Source organism: Aspergillus pseudotamarii, assembly GCF_009193445.1.
Source record: "Aspergillus pseudotamarii strain CBS 117625 unplaced genomic scaffold BDV38scaffold_121, whole genome shotgun sequence".
Taxonomy (NCBI): domain Eukaryota; kingdom Fungi; phylum Ascomycota; class Eurotiomycetes; order Eurotiales; family Aspergillaceae; genus Aspergillus; species Aspergillus pseudotamarii.
The window spans coordinates 24,969-44,093 of NW_022475135.1; the positions used below are offsets into that span (position 1 = coordinate 24,969).

A 19,125-nucleotide genomic window follows, 5' to 3' on the forward strand; every position below is an offset into this window, starting at 1 on the left:
AATCTGCATTTGACGTGGCTACATTATTGTTATTATTATTATTTTAAGATGCAAGATGGCGATTGCAGCACAATATGGTCTACACTAGGAAGTTTCAGAAATGGTTATACCTCCATTCATGCCGCCACACATCGGCTCTCTCGAAGCGGATACTATAATATAAATAGACTTTGACTGTATTACGTGGCTATTCAGTGGTAGTGATACTGCATATGCTCATCATGCTGGGCTATTCCTCTATCTGTACACACCAAAATATCAAGGAGTTAACGCTGTTTCTGGACGAACGGTACTTAGATTGCTCTATAGGTCAAAACGGGTGTGCATACGGAGTCTAGCTCGTATGAAAGTTCAGAAACACTTCCCGTATGTGCTACGTTCGGTAGGGCAGTCAGCATGGTATTGCTGTACTTGGAAACAGCAATGTCCTTGTTGCACCGTACTAACTGCTAAAAATAGTAGCATAGGTTGGTTAGCTGTATAGGGTGTGGCCAGGTAGCACCGCCTCAGTGCAAATTGTTACTTGACACAGCTTTACCAACCCAATTTCCTTTCCCCATTGGCTTTAAGCTCAGTTAATTTACTGAGCATATTCTCGTAGACCAACATGGTGGCTATCGAGGCTGGTACAGCTCGCATCAAATTTGTCCCGAAGCCTGCATATAAAGCATGCCACCCCTCTTCCAACCAAATAGTTCGGGCGGTTTGCACAATCCCTGTATACCGTTGGTATAACGGTGTAGAAGATTTCAAAATCTGCTGGGTTTGAAGCCGTGTTCGGATAACTTCGTGAGGGTACGCCAAAGACGTGGAAACTATCTTACTCAGGAATCCGGCGGCTATAATCCCCGAGGTTTTATTTTGGCAGTCTTTGATTTCACCAAGCCCTGACCCTGTTAGTCCTCTCTTTAGCGTCTCGTAAAGAGGAAATTGGATTGCAAGCTGCGATAGGCCGAGAAGGGCCGGTGTTAAACCTGAATAGAAGGCTAATATGCCCTCATTGCGATAAATTTGCTGAGCTGCATCAAATGCCGACTTGTACTGCCACTTCGGCATCGCATATGTCTGACTAGATGTGTTGGTCTGAGACATTAGTCTGGTCTTGATAAATTGAATTGGGATAGTAGCAACTATAGAACAAGTGCCCGCTGTCGCTGAGGCCATTAGGGAAGAGACCCATTGGCTCTCGAGGTCTGCCCCTGATAAATCAGTTCTCAATGCACGGTACGTTGGCCAACTAAGCTGGGTCGACTGACCAAGACATGCATGAAATATTTCACGGCTTCGGTGGTAGGTACTGAAAAAGATAGCCCATCTAGGTACATGCCCTAGGAGAGTTGGGCCCAGTCCCTGGTACATCCCCTTCAGACCCTTCTCATGCCAAACTGCGTGGCCCACGCCAAGTAGGCCTCGACTTGCGAACGGTATGTTTGTGGAAATCGACTTATGTCGAAAGCCACCTTGAGCTTGCAGCCTTGTTTTAACCACATCCAGCGGGCATGTCACTATGCTGGAGGCAATACCGCTGCTTGCGCCAGCCAAAGTTCTAATAATACCTACTGAGCAATGAGCGGCTACATATTCCGCATATGATGTAGTTTCGGCATTCTTGAGTATAATTTGGTGATTGCAACGCATCGTGCGTTATGTATGTGCACCAGCATGTTGCAAAGTTGAAACAGGGGAAACGCTGTGTAATAAAGGTGTTTCTCTCACCCGACCCGTAGGAAAGTTATTCCGGGAACACAGCCAAGTGCCCAAGACCAAGCCAGCCGTCGGTACATATGTGGGGAGCAGAGATTATGACCTGGTTATTGAAACACTCAGATGGCGGTCACAGCAAGAGTACGGCTCACTATGTTGTTGAGAGAGCATGATCCCCAGGGGTTCAATTGATGGTATTAGATGTATGAAAAATCACTGCACCTTGTCTAGCATAATAATATGATGTAATAATGTAAGTTGGTTGGGTGAAATGCGATATCTATGATGGTACACACGATACTGTCGTCATAGACTACGTGTTAACATATTCTAGGCAGTACCTGTGAATGGCATCACTGCTCCGGTATTTTTCTAATCTTGTTTTCAGGGCCTTTGATATCTAAGATTGATCACACCTTTATGATTCTCATGGAGCCTTATCTACGAAAGCATGTTGACCCCAGTTTCCCACCATGAAACCAAATCTTGTCTATTTGGAATAGAGGCAGGAGCACAGCTATCCATATTGCATATAATTGGTCGTGGACCAGATGGAAAAGTATGATCATCGAGACAATCTTGGACAGTAAACATTTGATAGCCAAGTCGTATTCCTTTTTCGTAAGGGAAGTTTACCGGTAATCTCACCCAGACCAGGAAGAAGAACCGTAAGTAGTATAACAGGAAATCTAGGAGCGTATCTCGCCACTATTGAATCCTGGGAGATATATCATCATAACCGTTATTTTTTCACGCGATACTGCTTGACAGTGTGATAATAGTCAGAATCCCAAATGTGGTACCATGAGTCGTTCCAGCACATTATAATGCGATCATTCTAACCAGGCATACCTGCGATGTAGAAGTCCGTCATTATGGATATTGTTGTGAAGCATCAGTTCTGATGCCTCGTTGATATTATCCAACAGTAGTGTCTACATCGGTTTTGATATGAGCAGCTAGGATTATTGTGAGACTTTGGTCGCAGAATCTCAGCAATTCAGAGATTATTTGTGAATGGTATGTAGAAATAGGATGGTGGGTTTAGTGGTTGTGTTTTCATCCACCGTCACGTCATTGTTACGTGATATGTGACAAACCTTATAACAAGCGGTATATCTTGTTTCGAATACACATTTACAGAACTCTCAGCAGTGCTACCTCCTTTCCACCAGCGACATACGCCATCTCCATGGTGCAACCTAGCTTGTGTTTGAGAGAAATCATAGACACTATGCTTAGCAATACCGAACAAATCTAAGGGCAAGACATCTGAAAAGAACGGTAGGATACTGGGACATTCCGGGAATTCACAAGCCAATATTGACTTAGAAATCTCTTTCCGTCTCTTTTTTACTTCCTTTTTTCGTCTTTTTTCTTTTTTCTTAATGAGAAAAACCTCGCCCAAATACAGAATGCCTTCTCAAGCTGTTCTTCGTCTTCTAGGCCACGATTCCTGGGAACAACTTGCTGAATTCAAAGAGTCGGTGCCTTCCGCTGGCAAGCATGAAGTAGCCATCAAAGTGCGCAGTGTAGCATTGAACTTCCGGGATATTGCTATATCCACTGGCAAGTACCCTTTTCCTGTAAAAAATAATGTTGTGCCTGGATCTGATGCTGCTGGTGATATTGTTGGTGTTGGGGAGGGGGTTCAAGGATTCACGAAAGGAGACAAGGTGATTGTGACTTTTGATCTTGCTACCTTATATGGTCCGATCAGAAACTGGAATAATGGACTTGGTGGCCCAATTGACGGTGTTCTAAGAGAATATGTAGCAGTTCCATCGACGGCAGTCGTCAAGCTTCCGGATTCCCATCTTAGCTATAGCCAATGGGCTAGTGTTGTTTGCACCGGGACCACTGTATGGAACTCTTTCTACGGGAATATTCCTCTGAAGCCAGGAGATACTGTTCTCTGCCTTGGTAAGTCATCCGGAATTTGTAGTAGAATAGAGATCTAACTGGAAGTGATAGGTACTGGAGGGGTGTCTGTCACTGGTCTCGTTCTTGCAAAGGCTGCTGGTGCCACTACTATTATCACATCTTCTTCGGAGGAGAAGCTACAGTATATTCAGCAAAAGTACGGAGCTGATTATACCATCAACTACAAGACCACTCCAAAATGGGCAGAAGAGGTACAGAAGATCACCCACGGCAGCGGTGTAGACTACATACTTGAAAACGGTGGCTCTGGGACTATCAAGCAGTCCTTGGAAGCTGTTGCCTACGGTGGTAATATTGCAGTTATAGGCTTTCTCTCACCTTCTCTCCAGCATACCATGCCGGATGTAGCCGGTCTTGCATTGGCAAAAGGAGTAATTGTTCGTGGCATCATGGTTGGCTCTAAGCAGCTGCTTGAGGATGCTGTTCGATTCATCGGAGCTCGTAACATACCTGTCCCTGTTGAGAAGACTTTCAAGTTCGGCCGGGACCAAGTGGTTGATGCATACGCATACCTTGCGAGCAGACAGCATACAGGAAAAGTCTGTATCGACTTTTGTTAGCAAGCCTTGAAGTTTTCCATTTGCTTTTAATGAGTAGGGTGAAACGATACGCCTATAAATCCGTAACATAATATTTACGAATTTACAACTAAAGTCAGTCTCAGCCCCTAAGCGCGCCCCATTCAGATGTTCTACTGTGGCATACAGGGCTATAAATTTACGCACTGTCCGACTTGATAGGATTACTCATTTTTATATCGGTCTTAAATTCATGCTTTTTTGACCATTCTAAATTTCTATATGGCCACGCGTTGGGCCACTGGTTCACCGAGTACGTCAACTACGATATCAGTAAAATCATATAAACCGGTTAGAAAGAAGAAGCAAGCAGCACAAAACGATCGCGGAGGCGAAACGACTATATATCAACTCAGCTAACCAGAAGGATGTATTAATTTCCTAACTACATCAAGCTTTTATTTTCCAGTAAATCTAGGAAGATCGTCAACGAGGGTCCATATTGGGTACTGTCTTGAAGCGGAAGTGACAACCTACGGCTTGCCCAATCTGCCAAGGGAAACATGCAAAGATCATTATATGATCCTTTTCTTTACTTCTTTTTTCAGGTTTCTCACAACTAATAGTGCACCGATACAGCTATTTATCAAGGAAGTACAGCCTCGGGTTCTGGGTGTGTATTTGATTTCTCGAAGGACAAACGCCGCAAAGAACATTGGTAGAAGCACAAAGATGCATCAGATACCTAACAAATTCTTTTACAGTTAGTCCGCGTTCTGTATGAAGGCATCAATGAAACTGTCAAGAAACTCCGAGGAAATATACAAGGTATTCCCTCACCTCAGGAGGCTATGATAAAGTTGCGATCACTCTTCACATAGCGATTATCTTTTGAGCTTGTTCTCCTGGTAAGGTCTGTATTAAGCTCACTGGTCCACTGTTAACCTAGTCTTAATTTGACCCGAAAAAAGGTTACAGAAGAAGTAATAATCGGAATGTGGCCGGTAATATATAAGGGGAGGAGGGTGATAGCCATATTTGTCTAGATGACTGGCGGTTGCAATACTCTGCAAATTGGCCACTCTAGGCTCTATCTTACATAGATGGAGAGTGACACTAGATACCACTATCGTGATAGCGGACCACAAAGAAATATACCACGAATGTAAGTCAACCCTGTGTAGAATTCAAAGGCCATGTGTAATCGGAAGCACACCCATTAACGTCACAGTCTTAACCATGGAGGTGTTCGATGTAAGCTGCGCCAAACTAGTTGCTTTATAGAGCTGCGGGCCAGCTACAAGAGCAGTCAGGGCAGTAAACTGAAAGGACAGCATGTAGAAGCATTGAGCCTCCTGAAACTCCACTAACGTGAACTTAAGGGCGGAGAAGTGGCGGTGTCGTATGCATCTTGTGACTCCCGGAAAGAATTTTAGTATGAGTACAGCGAAATGGATAAAGGCAAGGATGCCAGATTGCATCGCCAATGAGAGCAACGCCTGCGATTCGCGCGAAAAGATAAATATTAATAAGTCATGCAGTCAAGATACAGAACCTTCTAGGCAGATTCACCCCTACACCACTAATATCTCGATTTGCGCTAACGTTGATACTACGACAGGTCACAGTTTCGAATTCTGGTTCGGGGCGGGCGAACAGGCGATAAAACTCGTCCGGAGGGTACCCCTCTGAACTGCATCCCTTCAACTGTGGATCTGGCATTTGACAGTACTGGTTAAGGCACTTCCTGATAAGGTCCCCCAAAGTACTGTTGACATGCAGATAGCAGCGTTCTGAGGATGGACCAGAGTTATCTGTGCGCTCCCGAAGACCCAACGATACTAAAGCACCTAGCCAAGGTATTGAACGATTCGAATACCTCTGATGGGTCTAGGCAGAAAGTGGCCGTTAGGTCAGATAGATCCCTTGCCATAATCGGTTAAACGAGGAAGTGGCATGTATTGGAGATTCATGGGTTGTTTGCTTTGTAAAGAGCAGAACCAGTAATTGCCAAAGATTAAATATTTATGTTGTTGTGCCTTTTGTGGAAACCCTGAGACCAGACTTATGTTATTAATAAATTCTCAGACATTGCTGTTCTTTGTTAATCCAATCAATGGGAAAGGAAGCAGTGAGACATTTGTTAAGTGGAGTACCACTTTATCTGTTATGTGAGTCGTTTTTGAATCAGTCCTACATTCGTTAATTGGTTATTTGACTGGCGTAGCTGAGCTAATCATCCTCTTTAGGATAACCACATGAAACCTGCAAAAACGGTTCGAGAGGTTCCCATGAACCAATCATATACTTATAATGTCAAATTGTCCTTTAAAGAGCCAATTCGGCTTCCTGCTCTTTCTCCCTCAAATTATATTTTATCAAGGAACTTCTGTCTTGGGTTCTTCGGTTCTTTATAGTCTAACAAACAGACTATATTTGGCCCAGAATACTATCGGCAATATTGTCGAGATCTGGAAAACACAGGCGTTTTTCGGAAACGATATACTAAAGTAAGGAAGAACAATATCAAAGGTGTCAAGGATAAGTAGACGAAGTGAGAATCTATTCCTTGTACTAGAATAAGCTCGTAGGATGCTTGCAGTGGATTGGCATGAGGTACTGCGACTTTCTCAGGGAATACTGGCTAAAATTCATTGCGGCAGCCTGGAAAAAAGATGCCATGATCTTTTAAAATCGATACTTAATAATATGTAATAAAAAGGTTCAGCAGTTCACATGAAAACTGGAGGTAATGGTGCCAAGTATATTACCAAGCTATTGGCTGCAGTCTTGACGCCAAATGCCATAGTGACATTAATGATGTAAGCTCTATCAGTGTCTCTCCCTGCTCTGTTCACTAACTACTGGCCAGTACATGACCGGCACCCTGGTGCCCTTATATAAACTAGACCTGTCTGCCGGAGACAAACCCGTTATGAATGTCGATGACTTATACCTGGTGCTTCATCATCACTGGGTACTAGACAGCACGCCATATCCTGATGGCAGGCAGATTATCCTGCCAACCTTTCTTCTTCTGATTTCCGCTTACACCGTCAGTCGGCCAGGGGCAATAGTATACGTGGCGATAAAACAAGTCGCTAGAAAACGAATCGTCGCAGAGACGGACGCAAGCTCATTGACTATATGGCAATAGGAGAGACAAGGACTACTGGCGAACAAGAAAAGTAATACGGTAAGGGAGCGCACAGAGCCTGAATAGGAACTATCAGAGAAGCAATCAGAAGAGAGTCCTCTGGTTATCCATGATATCTTTACTTCCATAAGCTAGGTGTAAAGATCTACTATCCAGTGCAAGTGGTCCGTACACTAGGTAAGGTAGGATACCTGGGAAGAATTGTAGTCTTATTCAATCAAAAATAGGCGTGGCTGCGGTGACCCTGGCACACATGTTGCAATATTTGGGAGGCTGAGGCCGCAACAATCCTTCGCAGAAGCAAAACCGGTAGAAACTGAATAGACCATAACAGCACACCTTATGCACCTTTTGGGACTCCTTACATCCAACAGCAGCTTCCTCGCCCATGGCCGAGACAACCGTAACTACTAGAGACAAAATATTCGGTCAGTGTCCTTAAATGTTGACGATATGTTCTAGTATCACTTACAGACGTCCTTGCCCGCATCGAAGTCGCTTGTAATCTGATTACCAATGTCACCTACAGGAACCTTGACATCGTCTTTTGCGACCCAATCCTGCGTCACTAGGTTGAGGAAACCTTCATCAACATTGATCTATATATGATAAGGATACTCTTTGCGTTTGCCATGTATCGTTAACTTACAAGCTGATACTCCAAACACCGCACCGCCGGGATATCGACGGAATGGTCAGGAAGAAACTCCATTTCAAGCTGTCTGCCAGTAAAGATGTCCACACCTTTCACTTGTGTCATAGCCCGACTCTCTTCGACAGAAATATCAACAACTTTGCACGGCCGGCCCTCAATAATGATGTAAGCATTCTTACGTAAATCCGAGCTCTTTTCAGACCATGTTACAGGTTTGACAGCGTTCTCCTCATCCTAGGGCATGTTAATAACTTGGTTCGACCTTTAAAGTTTCGCGTGTGCTCTAGGTGATTGTAAACACGGGGGGTCCACATAGATTTGAGGTAGCAACAGACCTCCGGTTAAATTAAGACTGTGCAGATATAAGGGAAGAGTGAGCTTTAGAGAGACATACGAAAGTGTGATCATTTTCTTTGCGGTCTGATATTGTGAATGACTACGGAAGAAAAGTCCGAGAGAAGGGTAGAAATGATGAAGAGTTCAGAGGTTGTGAAAAAATCGGTGGTAGGGGAAGCGTGCAGTGTTTAAGTAGCCTACACCCACGAGGACGATTGAATTGGATCGAATTGCTCTCGATTCACCCCCGAAGGAATTGGGTTCCGGACACCAAGGTTGGGCACTGGATCAATTCTCCGTATCCGTGCTTGCTCTTGCGCCACAATAGTTAATACCTTCAGATCGTGGAAAATACTCTCCATGCCCCGCTGAGTAGCGTGTGGGCATCACAGTCGTGGTTTGAAAGTTTTGTGAGTACAGAGCATGATCTTTGGCCTGATACTTACCTACATAATAGTTACTTCAAAGGCACAGGAAAATTACTCAGTTGGTCCGGCAAACTCTTAGCTCACCGCTCATACACTGACGCGGTAAGAGGTTCAACAGCCCCTCGTGGAACGTTTAGCTCTGAAAAGTTAGATCAAAAGCGGGCATCTGACCAAGTGCTCTACTATAACAAATTCATTTAAGAGAGCAGATAGCTTAAGTTATGATCTTGAGTTTGCAATAGGTCGTGTGGTGGGGCGTAGGCGAAGCAAAATATTTTAGGGGCTGCGCGAAAGGATCTGGGTTCTAATTGGTTTCCAATCCACTACTTAACTACTCCATTTCCTACTTTCTCTTATAATCTATCTGTATAATTAACTAGTTATTTTGATTGGTCCAGAGGTTTATATAACTATAACTATATGCAAGTTTCAACAACAACGCTATATATACGACCAACAATATATAGTTTAAATGATAAGTTAGGTATAGATAGAACACTAAGACCGATAGATCTCAATATTTATTATACATACAGTCTATTATAAGGAGATAGTCAAGTTATACCGAATCCTGCGTCGGCCTAAGACTTAGTTAATTCAAACTAGTAAGCCAATCGCCGTCGGGTGTGTATATATCCTAGCCAATAATGATATTAGTCCAATCTTTTCAGACTCCTATGTCTCATTTCCGGTTTTCACTGTAGTTCAGATAGACCCCAGTGTTTTCTAACTTTATTCCCTTTAGTTTTATGGTCCCTTTCTTCTCACTTTTCGCATGGGTTGGTCTTGCCCTTCCGCCACGCAGAAATCCAACAACCATCATAGTGGAACGTCGCACAAACACTATACGCGTGGCCTCGCTGTCGTCGAAGGCAAGAGCTGAGGATCTGGGTCCAGTATGAAGTGTGTCTAACTAATCATGATTAGTTAGGAAATAGCGGCTCTCACTGATGATCGCTGCGGATTGCTGTGGAGGGTTGCTTGTGGGATTGCCCCACCTGCTCCAGGAAACATTCCATTGTGCCTTTTCTTACCCACCCATCCCTGTGTTCATTTTAGATTAACGCTTTCAGTTGGCTTTACTGCCCCGTCCATTCTCGCCCCAAAGGGCATGCTCGTTAAAATGTAAGCTGCGCGAATACCGATTTTGAAAGCTGTTATTCATGTAAACAACTTGCGAAAGTACAATCTGTGAAACATTCTTCGCTCTTAGTAACAGGTAGCTCTGTGGCATAGTGGCAAGGCAATCCAGAGAATTGGGTCGCAATTGTACATTGTAAAAAGTTGTAGACATACTTAAATCTGGGCATTATCTCGATACATGAACTCGTATGTATATAAACGAAGTGAAAGAAGCCAAAGGACGTCTAAACAGACTCCATACTACCCTGACCCAACATGGTCTTTTTTTTCCCCCGCTTCCGGCTATTCGAAATAGAAGATCAGTCCTGGTGTCCTGACTCGATGGATAATTTCATCGAAAACTATCACTGCACCCTGGAATCTTCGCATCCCCGCTGTGAGACATACTGCCCCCAAGATCGCCAGAAGTATTATCCGTGAGAACCTCCCCAACGCTTTTCTATATACTTTTGTCAATCCTTGTGCCGGTGCTGGAGGTTGGCTCGGAACTTTGATAAGAAGATACTCTCACTCATTCTATTCTGCTAGTCGTAAAGACATGTTTGATCTGCTACTGCACGCCCAATCTGCAGAATTATTCTACTATCTCATGCTATCTGCATCTCGAATGACGCTGTTTAGTATTTGTATAATTTTGATAAAGAACGGCTAGTGGAATGGAACAAGATCACTAAATGGGAGAGGAAGGAGGGAGCTATGATATGTTGCAGAGAATCAGACGCTTCGAGCGTAGTCTGTGGCGAAAACCCCTTTCAGCGGGGCTATATTCAGTTGTGGGGTAGGGCGACCGTTGAAAGAGTGACTGGTACGCCTATTGATATCTAAGAGGAAACTCGACAAATCAATAAGGTTTGCGTTCCAAATATGCACGAGGCTGATGAGAGTCTGCATGCAGTAGCACTCCAGGGTCTAGTTATTATTGTCCGATAGTGAACGTTTATCAGAGAGGAAATTTTAGGTTCAGTGCCATGATGCAATAGTTAGGTCATACCCATATGATTTGAGAGCAGAGCCCCTACGAAATATGTGACTATAAATTCTGCTGGTTTCACATAATAGCTCTCTAACATTCCATGACATTATATGCCTTCAATGATTAAGGGAAGGTATATTGTACCAAGACACACGCAACCAGTCAACTTGGATCCTCTGCGTATCCAGTCTCCACTTTAATATTAACGTTCTGCGTCGAGATGTCTCGCAGCATACCTCTTATGCTACGAATTGGAGCAGTCATGACACCTATTATTGTCAGCGAGAACCTTTCTTACAAAGAACTTTTTGAAATTATCAGCAGACATGTCGGTACAGAGGAAGACTCATACAAACAAAGTCTCGAAGGATTTTCGGTCCTCTGGGAACGTGCCAGCCCATCTAGTCCATTCCCTGAGAGGACCCTCGTTAGTGAAGAAAACTTACAGGCTACTTTGGAGCTTATGACTTTGAGGCATGGAAGGGATGTTTTGGAAGCTGACCGCAAATTGGAGCATACATCATCTTCCGGGGTGTTTGGATAATGTCGTATCATTTCGAATTCAATTGGGTATAGCAAGTCCATATCCAGTGAAACATGGTCCTTGTTTTGAGTACCTCTACCAATGCTAGGTGATCAAATTGTTTAATCTTTCGTTGGACTTTTTAGTCCACTGGAATTCTAAGCGCTCGGAGAAGATGATAATCTGAATTAGCCAATTTTTCGGATATATGCTACAGAAAATGGTGGCACACCGTGCCAGTTTCCGAGCGTTGGAAACCAGAGATATGAACGCTTGTGCTAAAATAATTTTGTAATGCAACGGGATTGATCATGTCCTAGAGAAAATAATAGGCTTCCCTGCTACCTTCGAAATGGGCTACCAAGTCTTTTGTGAGCTTTTTGGTGAAAGTTAAAAAGTCTGATTCATACTGAAGTGCTTTTTCTGGCTTCTACATCTCCTTCTTCCCACTATCGATTTGCTGATGCAAGGGACTATCTATCATTTCCGGAGTTGGGCTTTTATTGCCACCCAATTCCCTGTTGGCATCTTTGTTGGCATTACTTGTGTTGGGAACCGGAGCATAAGGACGCGAAATGCTCTCACGTATAGGATGGGCTGCGCCAGTTTGAATTGCACCGTTATCCGTCACAATGTCAGCTGCAGAGAGAGCTAAATCACCCGAGTCAAAGTATCTCCGTTCCTATTGCTCATCAGTAACTAGTATGGGCCAGTGTCTTGTAAACATGCCTTACTGCTGTCCGAGTAATCCTCCTCCATAAGGCAGCCTTCCATAAATGCGGAGGCACCGTTTCTCATTCTCGGAGAGAGCCTGGCAATATATTAGCTCAGAGTGCCATATATTACGATGACGACGAGAGATTTCTTCCAGCCTGGGAATCGGACTTTTTGTCCCGTCCAGATTCCATTGTAAAATGCAGGGAACATATGTAGTTAATTGTTTGAGAACGAAGAACAGCGCATTGAGGAAATTGCACTTTATGAATTGCCACCAATATACCTTGACAGAGATTGCTCGATGGATTACACTAGGACAGACGAATCTCCACGTCATCGCCTTGTTTCACTTCCATGGATGAACCCTTTTGAGCTCAAAACGGAGAGTCACGTGTTAAACCTTAGAGGTTGCCATGATATAGATCATAGTCGATTCCGCAGTCCTTGTCCCATTCCTTCTCTGAAAAAAGCTTGCAAACAGAAAAGTCTTTCCTCACGAGATACATCGACAAGCTAATTGGGAGGGGCGAAGGAATTTCTGAATCGACAATCCTTTGGTGGCCTAGAGAATTCCCAGTACCGTTATTTGTTGTCAAAGATCTTCGATTTGTATCATAGTTACCCCGTTCCTCAGGGTACAGGACCCATACCCATGAATCCCTAAGGCCCTATTCATCTTTGCGCTCAAGAACCTCTTGGCAGCTTGACAGAGATGAGTTGAATACCCCAAGAGTATTCCAGTAGATATTAGGTAACCCTCTGCACATGACCACAGCAACTTTATGGACTCTCTGTTTCGCTAACGTGGAGTCAAGAATTCTCCCACCGACCATCAGCTAGAAGCTGATGCTAATATTCTCATCATCACCAGTAGCCAAACTACAGCGACATTGCCCTCGGGCGACATACTGGTTGTTACAGACACCTGATACCCTTAGGAAGGTCACGAGGGACCTCTGATCGACGATGAACGCTGAAATTGGCACTAACTTCAATACTGTCAGCTTACCGCTCCCTTATGTACTTGCTTGTATCGAGGAGACGTTTCGACTGTACCCAACAGCCCTAGGTGGTTTACAGTGCCAGGTTGTGATTCCCGTTCGAATTTCTGGCTATGATATTCCAGCCGGAGTAAGCCTATACCAACTTATCTCAGGAAATGCTGTATTAGAAATAGTACTTAGGTGTTGAACCATGTCATAGGATAAAGTCTCAGTCCATCGATCTGCGCGGCATACTAGTCTAGGGATTTCTTTATCCGGAATATTCGAAAGTATTTAAAAGGTTTGCCAAAAAAATCTGCTATGTGACCTTATTCGTTGACACTCTATGAATTTTGTTCTTCATCTACTGTATTGTCTTTCAAATATGGACCCAAAGTATTTCAGATTCAGCTTGAACTTTATCGAAATTGATGACAGCTTCTCTTGCATACGCAGCCGCGCTCAACGATCACATGTTGATTATCATCTGCTGAACGATGGAAGCGGTGATGAACTGCTGCCAGATGACCATATCTTCAAAAGACTCGTTTGGGAAATGCTAAAGAAAGCCCGAGCCCATGAACCCAGAGTATTTAGCAAGTCAATTCGATGCAACTCAAAATCATCCTACAGGGTCAGTTCCGTAGATAGAGTTTCTAGATTGGGGGTCTTGAGGTATCTCAGCGGTCTCCTCCATCCTCATCAGCCCGTGGCAGACCACGGAATGATTTGCTATGGGCACAGTTAATAGTTTCGCCACTTACAGGGAAACTATGATCACGGAAAGGAGGCAAACAGCCTACTGAATGCAGGAAAATGCAGTGTCCAACATGAACCTGGTAGACTTTCGAATAGGCTACCTTTAACGAGAAGATTCATCTCGTTAAACACAGGGTTCCTCTCGCGAATCTCCCCACCATCACCCTTATCTTCAGGCGACACAATTATGCTAGTACCGGTCTCCACTTGCTCTTCTTCGCCCCCTTTCGATGGGGCCCTTCCTTTCTTTCTTACATATGTTTCCTTTTTCTTTCTTTTTCTCGGCGTGAAATAGTTAATGACCTATAGGGTAAATTACTGGTATTCATTTGAAGTTAGATTAGCAAACATATTAGTACTTTTGAACCTTAAATCACTATTATGGCCAGCCAATTCGATCACATCAAAGCTTATGAGATAGAGTATTTGTCTCCATATAATAAAAAGGGCTGATAAGGGGTGCGGATACAACCCACTAGGCTAGGAGTAGATCATACCACAGTGCTTGATTTTCTCCCCACGACTTCGGTCCGCCCGGGATACATACCACCTTAGAGAAAAGTAAATTATTATCTCAACATAGCCAGTAAACGCCAAGAATTTCTTTGTAATGCATCTTCCAGCTGTCGTTCTGAAGAGCTTGAAAGCTTCTGGATCAGGGACTGTAGCCACCATAAATCTCTTGTGATTGGACGAACAGCCCAATACTTCATATCCCGTGTGATTCTGCTCAGTTCTCTCCTCGGCAAGAGGCCAACTGAGAGACCAAACTTAACCAGTTCGCGTCACGTAAGGGTGGCAACCATTGAAGGCCTTCTGCAGAGCTCTGCCCTGGGTCGGCTCTGTCATTTTTGCCAGGGGAGGGGAGCATACGGGGGACTACCCTCTCCTTGCTTATTGTAATCTTTCAGTTACTTGTCAACCTTTCATTATTATTATATAGTCTTTCCTACCGTTGCTCACATTGATAGACCACGAAAATGGACATGTATGCATTAATGATTCGCGTAACGGTTTGTATTGTTGATAATGCTGATTCATGGCCACGATTTGCTTCCCGGGGTCCTACGGACCATATCAACCAGAAAAGTCGAAAGATATGTTGTAGAGCTCATGCTGACATCAACGAGGTAGCCAAGAAAATCTTCTGTTCTCTTTCCTGACTTCTTCGGAAAATGACATCCAACCTCCAAAGCCGAAAGTCGTGAGGTCGACACATCTCCTGATTCTGGGTCAAAAACGTGCGCCCTACGCTATCCACACCCGGCCTTAAATTTGCCAGAAATAACTACGTCTCTAAGCGAAATTATTAAAGGAAGACCCTTGTATTTGACTTTATCTTGCAATCCTTCCGGGAAGTGAAACGTTTTCCGACGAGGAATTCATTGAACTAGACGATGCGATGCGTCCCATCGAATCTATCTCAGACCGGCAGCCACTGATATTTCCAAAATCCGAACCACGCACAACCATTCCCTGGGTAATATTTAACGCTGAAATCAACAGATCCACACAGCTCCTTCCCCACCATACTTGAGGTGTTAGCGACTTTAGTGTTTGGAAGTAGGCCGAACTTGTACTGTGCCTCATAGAATGTCTTCAGAGTTAATTGAGCTCTGATTGTTTGGGAATCAGACTTCAGTCTACCACTGACTGGGGAGCAAAGATCAAAGGATACGAATAATTAAAATCCCGCGGTGTCCAAGGAAGTTTCTGGAACAGCATTGATTCTTTCATATCCGACGAAGGACACCGTTTTCACTTAATAGTATGAAATTGATACGTATCATTACATGAAACCAATACTGGCATATCTTATCAAATTGGCGTAAACAGCCTAGAGTGTTACATCTTAGAAAGCCATCCAGCAGAAGTCCTACTTCAGTGACCTCCGACGTCCCGTGATCCAAGCGCTGCGGCATGTGTCATAATGACGCCCCATAACATTGAGAGCGCCTCCCCTCACTTCTGAAGCACCATCAAATTTGTCTCGCCGACTTATGCTTAAAAGCACTCTATGCTACGTTCTCCAAAAATCGTTGAATTATCGTCGATTGAAGAGCAATCAGCAATCAGCAATCATAGTAAATTCAAAGCGAACTAGGACTTTCCAGAATGACCCGAGGGAACAAAGAACAATCCAAGGTTATCTACAAAGGTCGGACTCAAGACTTTGTCATAATGGTTGAAAATACTGCTGCTGTTCAGAGCTGGAGAAGGGATCATTCTATTCCACTAGCCCAGGTGCTCGATGGTTGGAAGATATTTACTTCTCATCAGTAAGTGCTCCGTCCTGATATAACCTATACATTCTTCCATGGGCAATATAGTGTATATCAACTAGGAAAAATCAAGTATTAATCGAGTTTGCAATCTACCTAGACATGGAGCAGGAGGAATTCATAATGAAGCAAGCAGGGCCACAATTGAGACCGAGATCGGCACATCCGATGATAACGAAGCCATCTTAAGAATACTGGACCGGGGCGAAATCCAGGAGAACGTTGTTCGTATGATCCCTCGTTTTTACCCCAGCCGAAGTCCAGCGCTTACCTAGATTATTCTCTTTAATGAACTTACCGCCCCAAAGCCTTGTTTACCATATGGCTAACCGCTGGAGATAATGCAGAATACTGAGCGACAGGGCATCCGGAATGAGTCTCAAGGCACAAGGGGGATATACTAAGGGTATAAGCCAAGGAGTGTCTGGCAGGATAAATATACATTGTCATTCACCCATCCAGGCAAAAATCCTGAATGACAGTCACTGGCTGCCAGAAACTCTTGTCTCTGTTTCTTTACCTGTGTCATCTCAATCTTCCTATCGTATTATATTATGGATCCTCTGAAAGCCAGACTAAGATATCTACGATCCTTGTCTTCTGCCAATACATATTAGTTAGCTAGATTTATTTGCACTGTCGTATGTGTGAACTACGGAATAGCAGCCGAAACGCCCGTAAGGCGTTGGAAGCAAAAGAAAGCCAGTGAAGGCGAGAGATGACCTGGCCAGGAAGGCGGTCCCTGGCTATTTGACAAATACTGTAGCAATTATAAGAGTATTAGGACAGACCAGCAACGGCGAGCGTCATACAACAGATAGGGTTGCTACCCAACGTCATCATGATCAAAGATGGCAAAAAAAAATAAAAATAATAAAAAAATAAAAATAAAAACAAAAATGGAAACAGTAGAATTCTCAAAGGGTTATTATATTACCGGAAGAATCATATATAACGGACCGATTAACTGCACAACGCCACTCTTTGTTTCTTCCTTCATACAACTGCCTTACCTATTACAATTATCACCAGAAAAGCATGGATACTCTGCCTGAACCACTGCCGTCCTGCAGCCTGATAGGACGTACTTTCACTCTCTTCCCAGGTATTACTGTTCCTCTACATATCATTTACAGAGACAAGCTGATGAAGCATAAGGCTCGAATTTATTCGACTACCAAGAAACATTAGAGAGCGCTGAAAAAGTTCAGCTTCTAAATCTCAACTTTGATAAGGAAATAACTATCGCTCTAGGACTAAATAAGAAATATATAGTTCCCGACAATGTTTTAATTGCTCCTGGTGGGACAGACATCGTGGCAGAAGATTTACTTTGCACGACTGGAGCTGCTTTAGCGAATGATTTGGTAGCCAATCCATCATTGGGCCATCGTTACCTGGGAATCTCGACAGAAGGTGATGGAAAATTTGGTCACAGAGTTTCGTTCAATCCTAGATCTCTGTTTGGCCTCTGGAGCATTGGTAAGCTCCACTATACTGCCCAGTTCAACATAAAAAGCCTGGAAAGAGATAAGATCAACGCGGACTTTATCAAGACAGCAAGGAAACTTCCCTCCTGGAACGAGAATGATCCTTCAGCACGTGATGCATTTGCCAAGTTTTTTGCAAAATGGGGCACGCATGTTATCACAGGCTGTTCATCTGGAGCGCGGTACCACCTTCAGGTCACGAGGCATGATGCATCCAACGAATCGAAAGACAATTTCCGCGAACATATTGGAACAGAGTATAGCTCGGTTTTAGGCGTCGAAGGTAGAGCGAAAGGTACATCCCAATACAGAGAATACTTATGCCGACGTGAAAGCAAATGCTCTGTTATGGGAGGAAACCTACAGTTAAACACAGCCTTGGCTAGGGACCCTACTAGCTCGAAGCTATTCAATCAATGGAGAGAAAGTATCGGGTCAGATGGAACGCATGATATTACTGGTGTGTTCGTTGACAGCATTTGCAATTTCCTTCTCAGGAGCCCCATTCAGGAACACAAGGAAATCGCGGAGAAGGTCCAGAGAGCTTCGCTTTTCCATTCAAAATTCATTACCGCAAGAGGAGTTTTTAAAGTGAAGGGCATTGGAAATGCAACAGGCCGTGTCAGCTCATGTGAAGTTCAGGGTGCTCCTGGTATCAGCTTACAGGCGATCCCTCGTCCTGGAACTACAGTTTCTGCGCTTTCAAGGACCATGTTTGAAGCACAGCAATTGTCTGGTGACCAGATTGAGTGTGATGTCATTATGAGTGCACCTCCTCTGGCGCCGATTGATGTGATCCTCGTATCATCCAAAAAGCCGTTATCGCAAGACAACCCGTTCGTCTTTGACCTACAGTTGCAGATTTATCCGGAGGGTCTATCAGGAGCAGTAACTGTGGTTTTGGGTAACAAAGGTAATGAAGGAAAGGTTAGACTTCCTAATTTGACCGCAATAGGCGATTATGTTGCAGAATAAGTGATCTGCCATCAGCTTCTATTTTCAAGAAACCAGTACCCTTATAGTGCCAGACACAATCTCAACTTTGCCATAGGCTCGTTAAGTAGTAAATAAGATGCAGAATAGCTAAAAATTGGAGGAAGAGGAGAGAAAATAGTCTAAAACGAAGGCTACTGTTACATCATCTCGAATACGGTATCGATATTTAGGGGGTAAGGCTCCTATCCAACTGTTGAGATTATTAATGCAGCCTTGGAGAGTAGCAATCTGTTCCTCATGCTCCTTTAGTTTTAAAACTCTAGCTTTCATTGCAGTGTATGGCTATCATATTCTATATACTGAAGGTAAATTCTCTTCAGGATGCTTTTTAGAATATCGTCAGTTATCAAACTTTAAAATACTGATGGCATGCTATTTGGTGGAATGCGTTTGAGCCTTGGATTCCTTCACGCGTCGGCTTGGGCTGGTGTGACTCCGGCGCGATTAACATCATCAATTAATCGATTCCGTTTCTAGGTAACCCACTTGTGTACTTCTAGTACTGGAGCAAAGTAGG

At 43.8% G+C, this 19,125-nt stretch overlaps 8 protein-coding genes across 8 annotated transcripts; 5 read left to right on the plus strand and 3 right to left on the minus strand.

The window, feature by feature from the left end:
* Positions 1–327: 327 nt before the first annotated feature.
* Positions 328–1,950, minus strand: BDV38DRAFT_290613 (mitochondrial carrier domain-containing protein). The gene is made up of 2 exons (XM_032061522.1): positions 1,263–1,950; positions 328–1,193 (listed from the first exon to the last, which is right to left on the minus strand). Exons 1-2 carry the CDS (start codon positions 1,636–1,638, stop codon positions 535–537), a joined length of 1,035 nt encoding a protein of 344 aa, XP_031907263.1. The 5' UTR covers positions 1,639–1,950; the 3' UTR covers positions 328–534.
* Positions 1,951–2,879: 929 nt separating this feature from the next.
* On the plus strand, positions 2,880–4,365 carry BDV38DRAFT_265141 (zinc-dependent alcohol dehydrogenase family protein). The gene is made up of 2 exons (XM_032056333.1): positions 2,880–3,627; positions 3,679–4,365. Exons 1-2 carry the CDS (start codon positions 3,093–3,095, stop codon positions 4,206–4,208), a joined length of 1,065 nt encoding a protein of 354 aa, XP_031907264.1. The 5' UTR covers positions 2,880–3,092; the 3' UTR covers positions 4,209–4,365.
* Positions 4,366–7,496: 3,131 nt separating this feature from the next.
* Positions 7,497–8,701, minus strand: BDV38DRAFT_276152 (eukaryotic translation initiation factor 5A-2; the record flags this gene model as incomplete). Its single annotated transcript, XM_032058162.1, has 6 exons — positions 7,497–7,514; positions 7,663–7,733; positions 7,796–7,922; positions 7,973–8,212; positions 8,373–8,398; positions 8,650–8,701. 6 exons carry the CDS (start codon positions 8,699–8,701, stop codon positions 7,497–7,499), a joined length of 534 nt encoding a protein of 177 aa, XP_031907265.1.
* Positions 8,702–10,967: 2,266 nt separating this feature from the next.
* On the plus strand, positions 10,968–11,606 carry BDV38DRAFT_30393 (uncharacterized protein). Its single transcript, XM_032063141.1, has one exon. The coding sequence runs from the start codon at positions 11,079–11,081 to the stop codon at positions 11,400–11,402; it is 324 nt and encodes a 107-aa protein (XP_031907266.1). The 5' UTR covers positions 10,968–11,078; the 3' UTR covers positions 11,403–11,606.
* Positions 11,607–11,811: 205 nt separating this feature from the next.
* On the minus strand, positions 11,812–12,289 carry BDV38DRAFT_276154 (uncharacterized protein; the record flags this gene model as incomplete). The annotated part of the gene is made up of 3 exons (XM_032058163.1): positions 11,812–12,055; positions 12,116–12,148; positions 12,228–12,289. 3 exons carry the CDS (start codon positions 12,287–12,289, stop codon positions 11,812–11,814), a joined length of 339 nt encoding a protein of 112 aa, XP_031907267.1.
* Positions 12,290–15,831: 3,542 nt separating this feature from the next.
* BDV38DRAFT_265148 (SBDS family protein) lies at positions 15,832–16,780 on the plus strand. Its single transcript, XM_032056334.1, has 3 exons — positions 15,832–16,119; positions 16,223–16,346; positions 16,470–16,780. Exons 1-3 carry the CDS (start codon positions 15,956–15,958, stop codon positions 16,524–16,526), a joined length of 345 nt encoding a protein of 114 aa, XP_031907268.1. The 5' UTR covers positions 15,832–15,955; the 3' UTR covers positions 16,527–16,780.
* Positions 16,781–17,089: 309 nt separating this feature from the next.
* BDV38DRAFT_265151 (uncharacterized protein) lies at positions 17,090–18,745 on the plus strand. Its single transcript, XM_032056335.1, has 2 exons — positions 17,090–17,227; positions 17,281–18,745. Exons 1-2 carry the CDS (start codon positions 17,161–17,163, stop codon positions 18,585–18,587), a joined length of 1,374 nt encoding a protein of 457 aa, XP_031907269.1. The 5' UTR covers positions 17,090–17,160; the 3' UTR covers positions 18,588–18,745.
* A 60-nt stretch (positions 18,746–18,805) lies between these two features.
* BDV38DRAFT_265153 (uncharacterized protein) lies at positions 18,806–19,014 on the plus strand. Its single transcript, XM_032056336.1, has one exon. The coding sequence runs from the start codon at positions 18,814–18,816 to the stop codon at positions 19,000–19,002; it is 189 nt and encodes a 62-aa protein (XP_031907270.1). The 5' UTR covers positions 18,806–18,813; the 3' UTR covers positions 19,003–19,014.
* The last annotated feature ends 111 nt before the right edge of the window (positions 19,015–19,125 follow it).

Bases quoted from the DNA above. Each gene is read 5' to 3' on its own strand.
- BDV38DRAFT_265148 (XM_032056334.1), top strand. From the start codon at position 15,956: ATGACCCGAGGGAACAAAGAACAATCCAAGGTTATCTACAAAGGTCGG. The intron at 16,120-16,222 runs GTAAGTGCTCCG...CAATCTACCTAG, and splicing joins AAGATATTTACTTCTCATCA to ACATGGAGCAGGAGGAATTC. The intron at 16,347-16,469 runs GTTCGTATGATC...GAGATAATGCAG, and splicing joins GCGAAATCCAGGAGAACGTT to AATACTGAGCGACAGGGCAT.
- BDV38DRAFT_290613 (XM_032061522.1), bottom strand. From the start codon at position 1,638: ATGCGTTGCAATCACCAAATTATACTCAAGAATGCCGAAACTACATCA. The intron at 1,194-1,262 runs GTCTTGGTCAGT...TATCAGGGGCAG, and splicing joins CCGTGAAATATTTCATGCAT to ACCTCGAGAGCCAATGGGTC.
- BDV38DRAFT_30393 (XM_032063141.1), top strand. From the start codon at position 11,079: ATGTCTCGCAGCATACCTCTTATGCTACGAATTGGAGCAGTCATGACA.
- BDV38DRAFT_265151 (XM_032056335.1), top strand. From the start codon at position 17,161: ATGGATACTCTGCCTGAACCACTGCCGTCCTGCAGCCTGATAGGACGT. The intron at 17,228-17,280 runs GTATTACTGTTC...ATGAAGCATAAG, and splicing joins TACTTTCACTCTCTTCCCAG to GCTCGAATTTATTCGACTAC.
- BDV38DRAFT_265153 (XM_032056336.1), top strand. From the start codon at position 18,814: ATGCAGCCTTGGAGAGTAGCAATCTGTTCCTCATGCTCCTTTAGTTTT.
- BDV38DRAFT_265141 (XM_032056333.1), top strand. From the start codon at position 3,093: ATGAGAAAAACCTCGCCCAAATACAGAATGCCTTCTCAAGCTGTTCTT. The intron at 3,628-3,678 runs GTAAGTCATCCG...TGGAAGTGATAG, and splicing joins AGATACTGTTCTCTGCCTTG to GTACTGGAGGGGTGTCTGTC.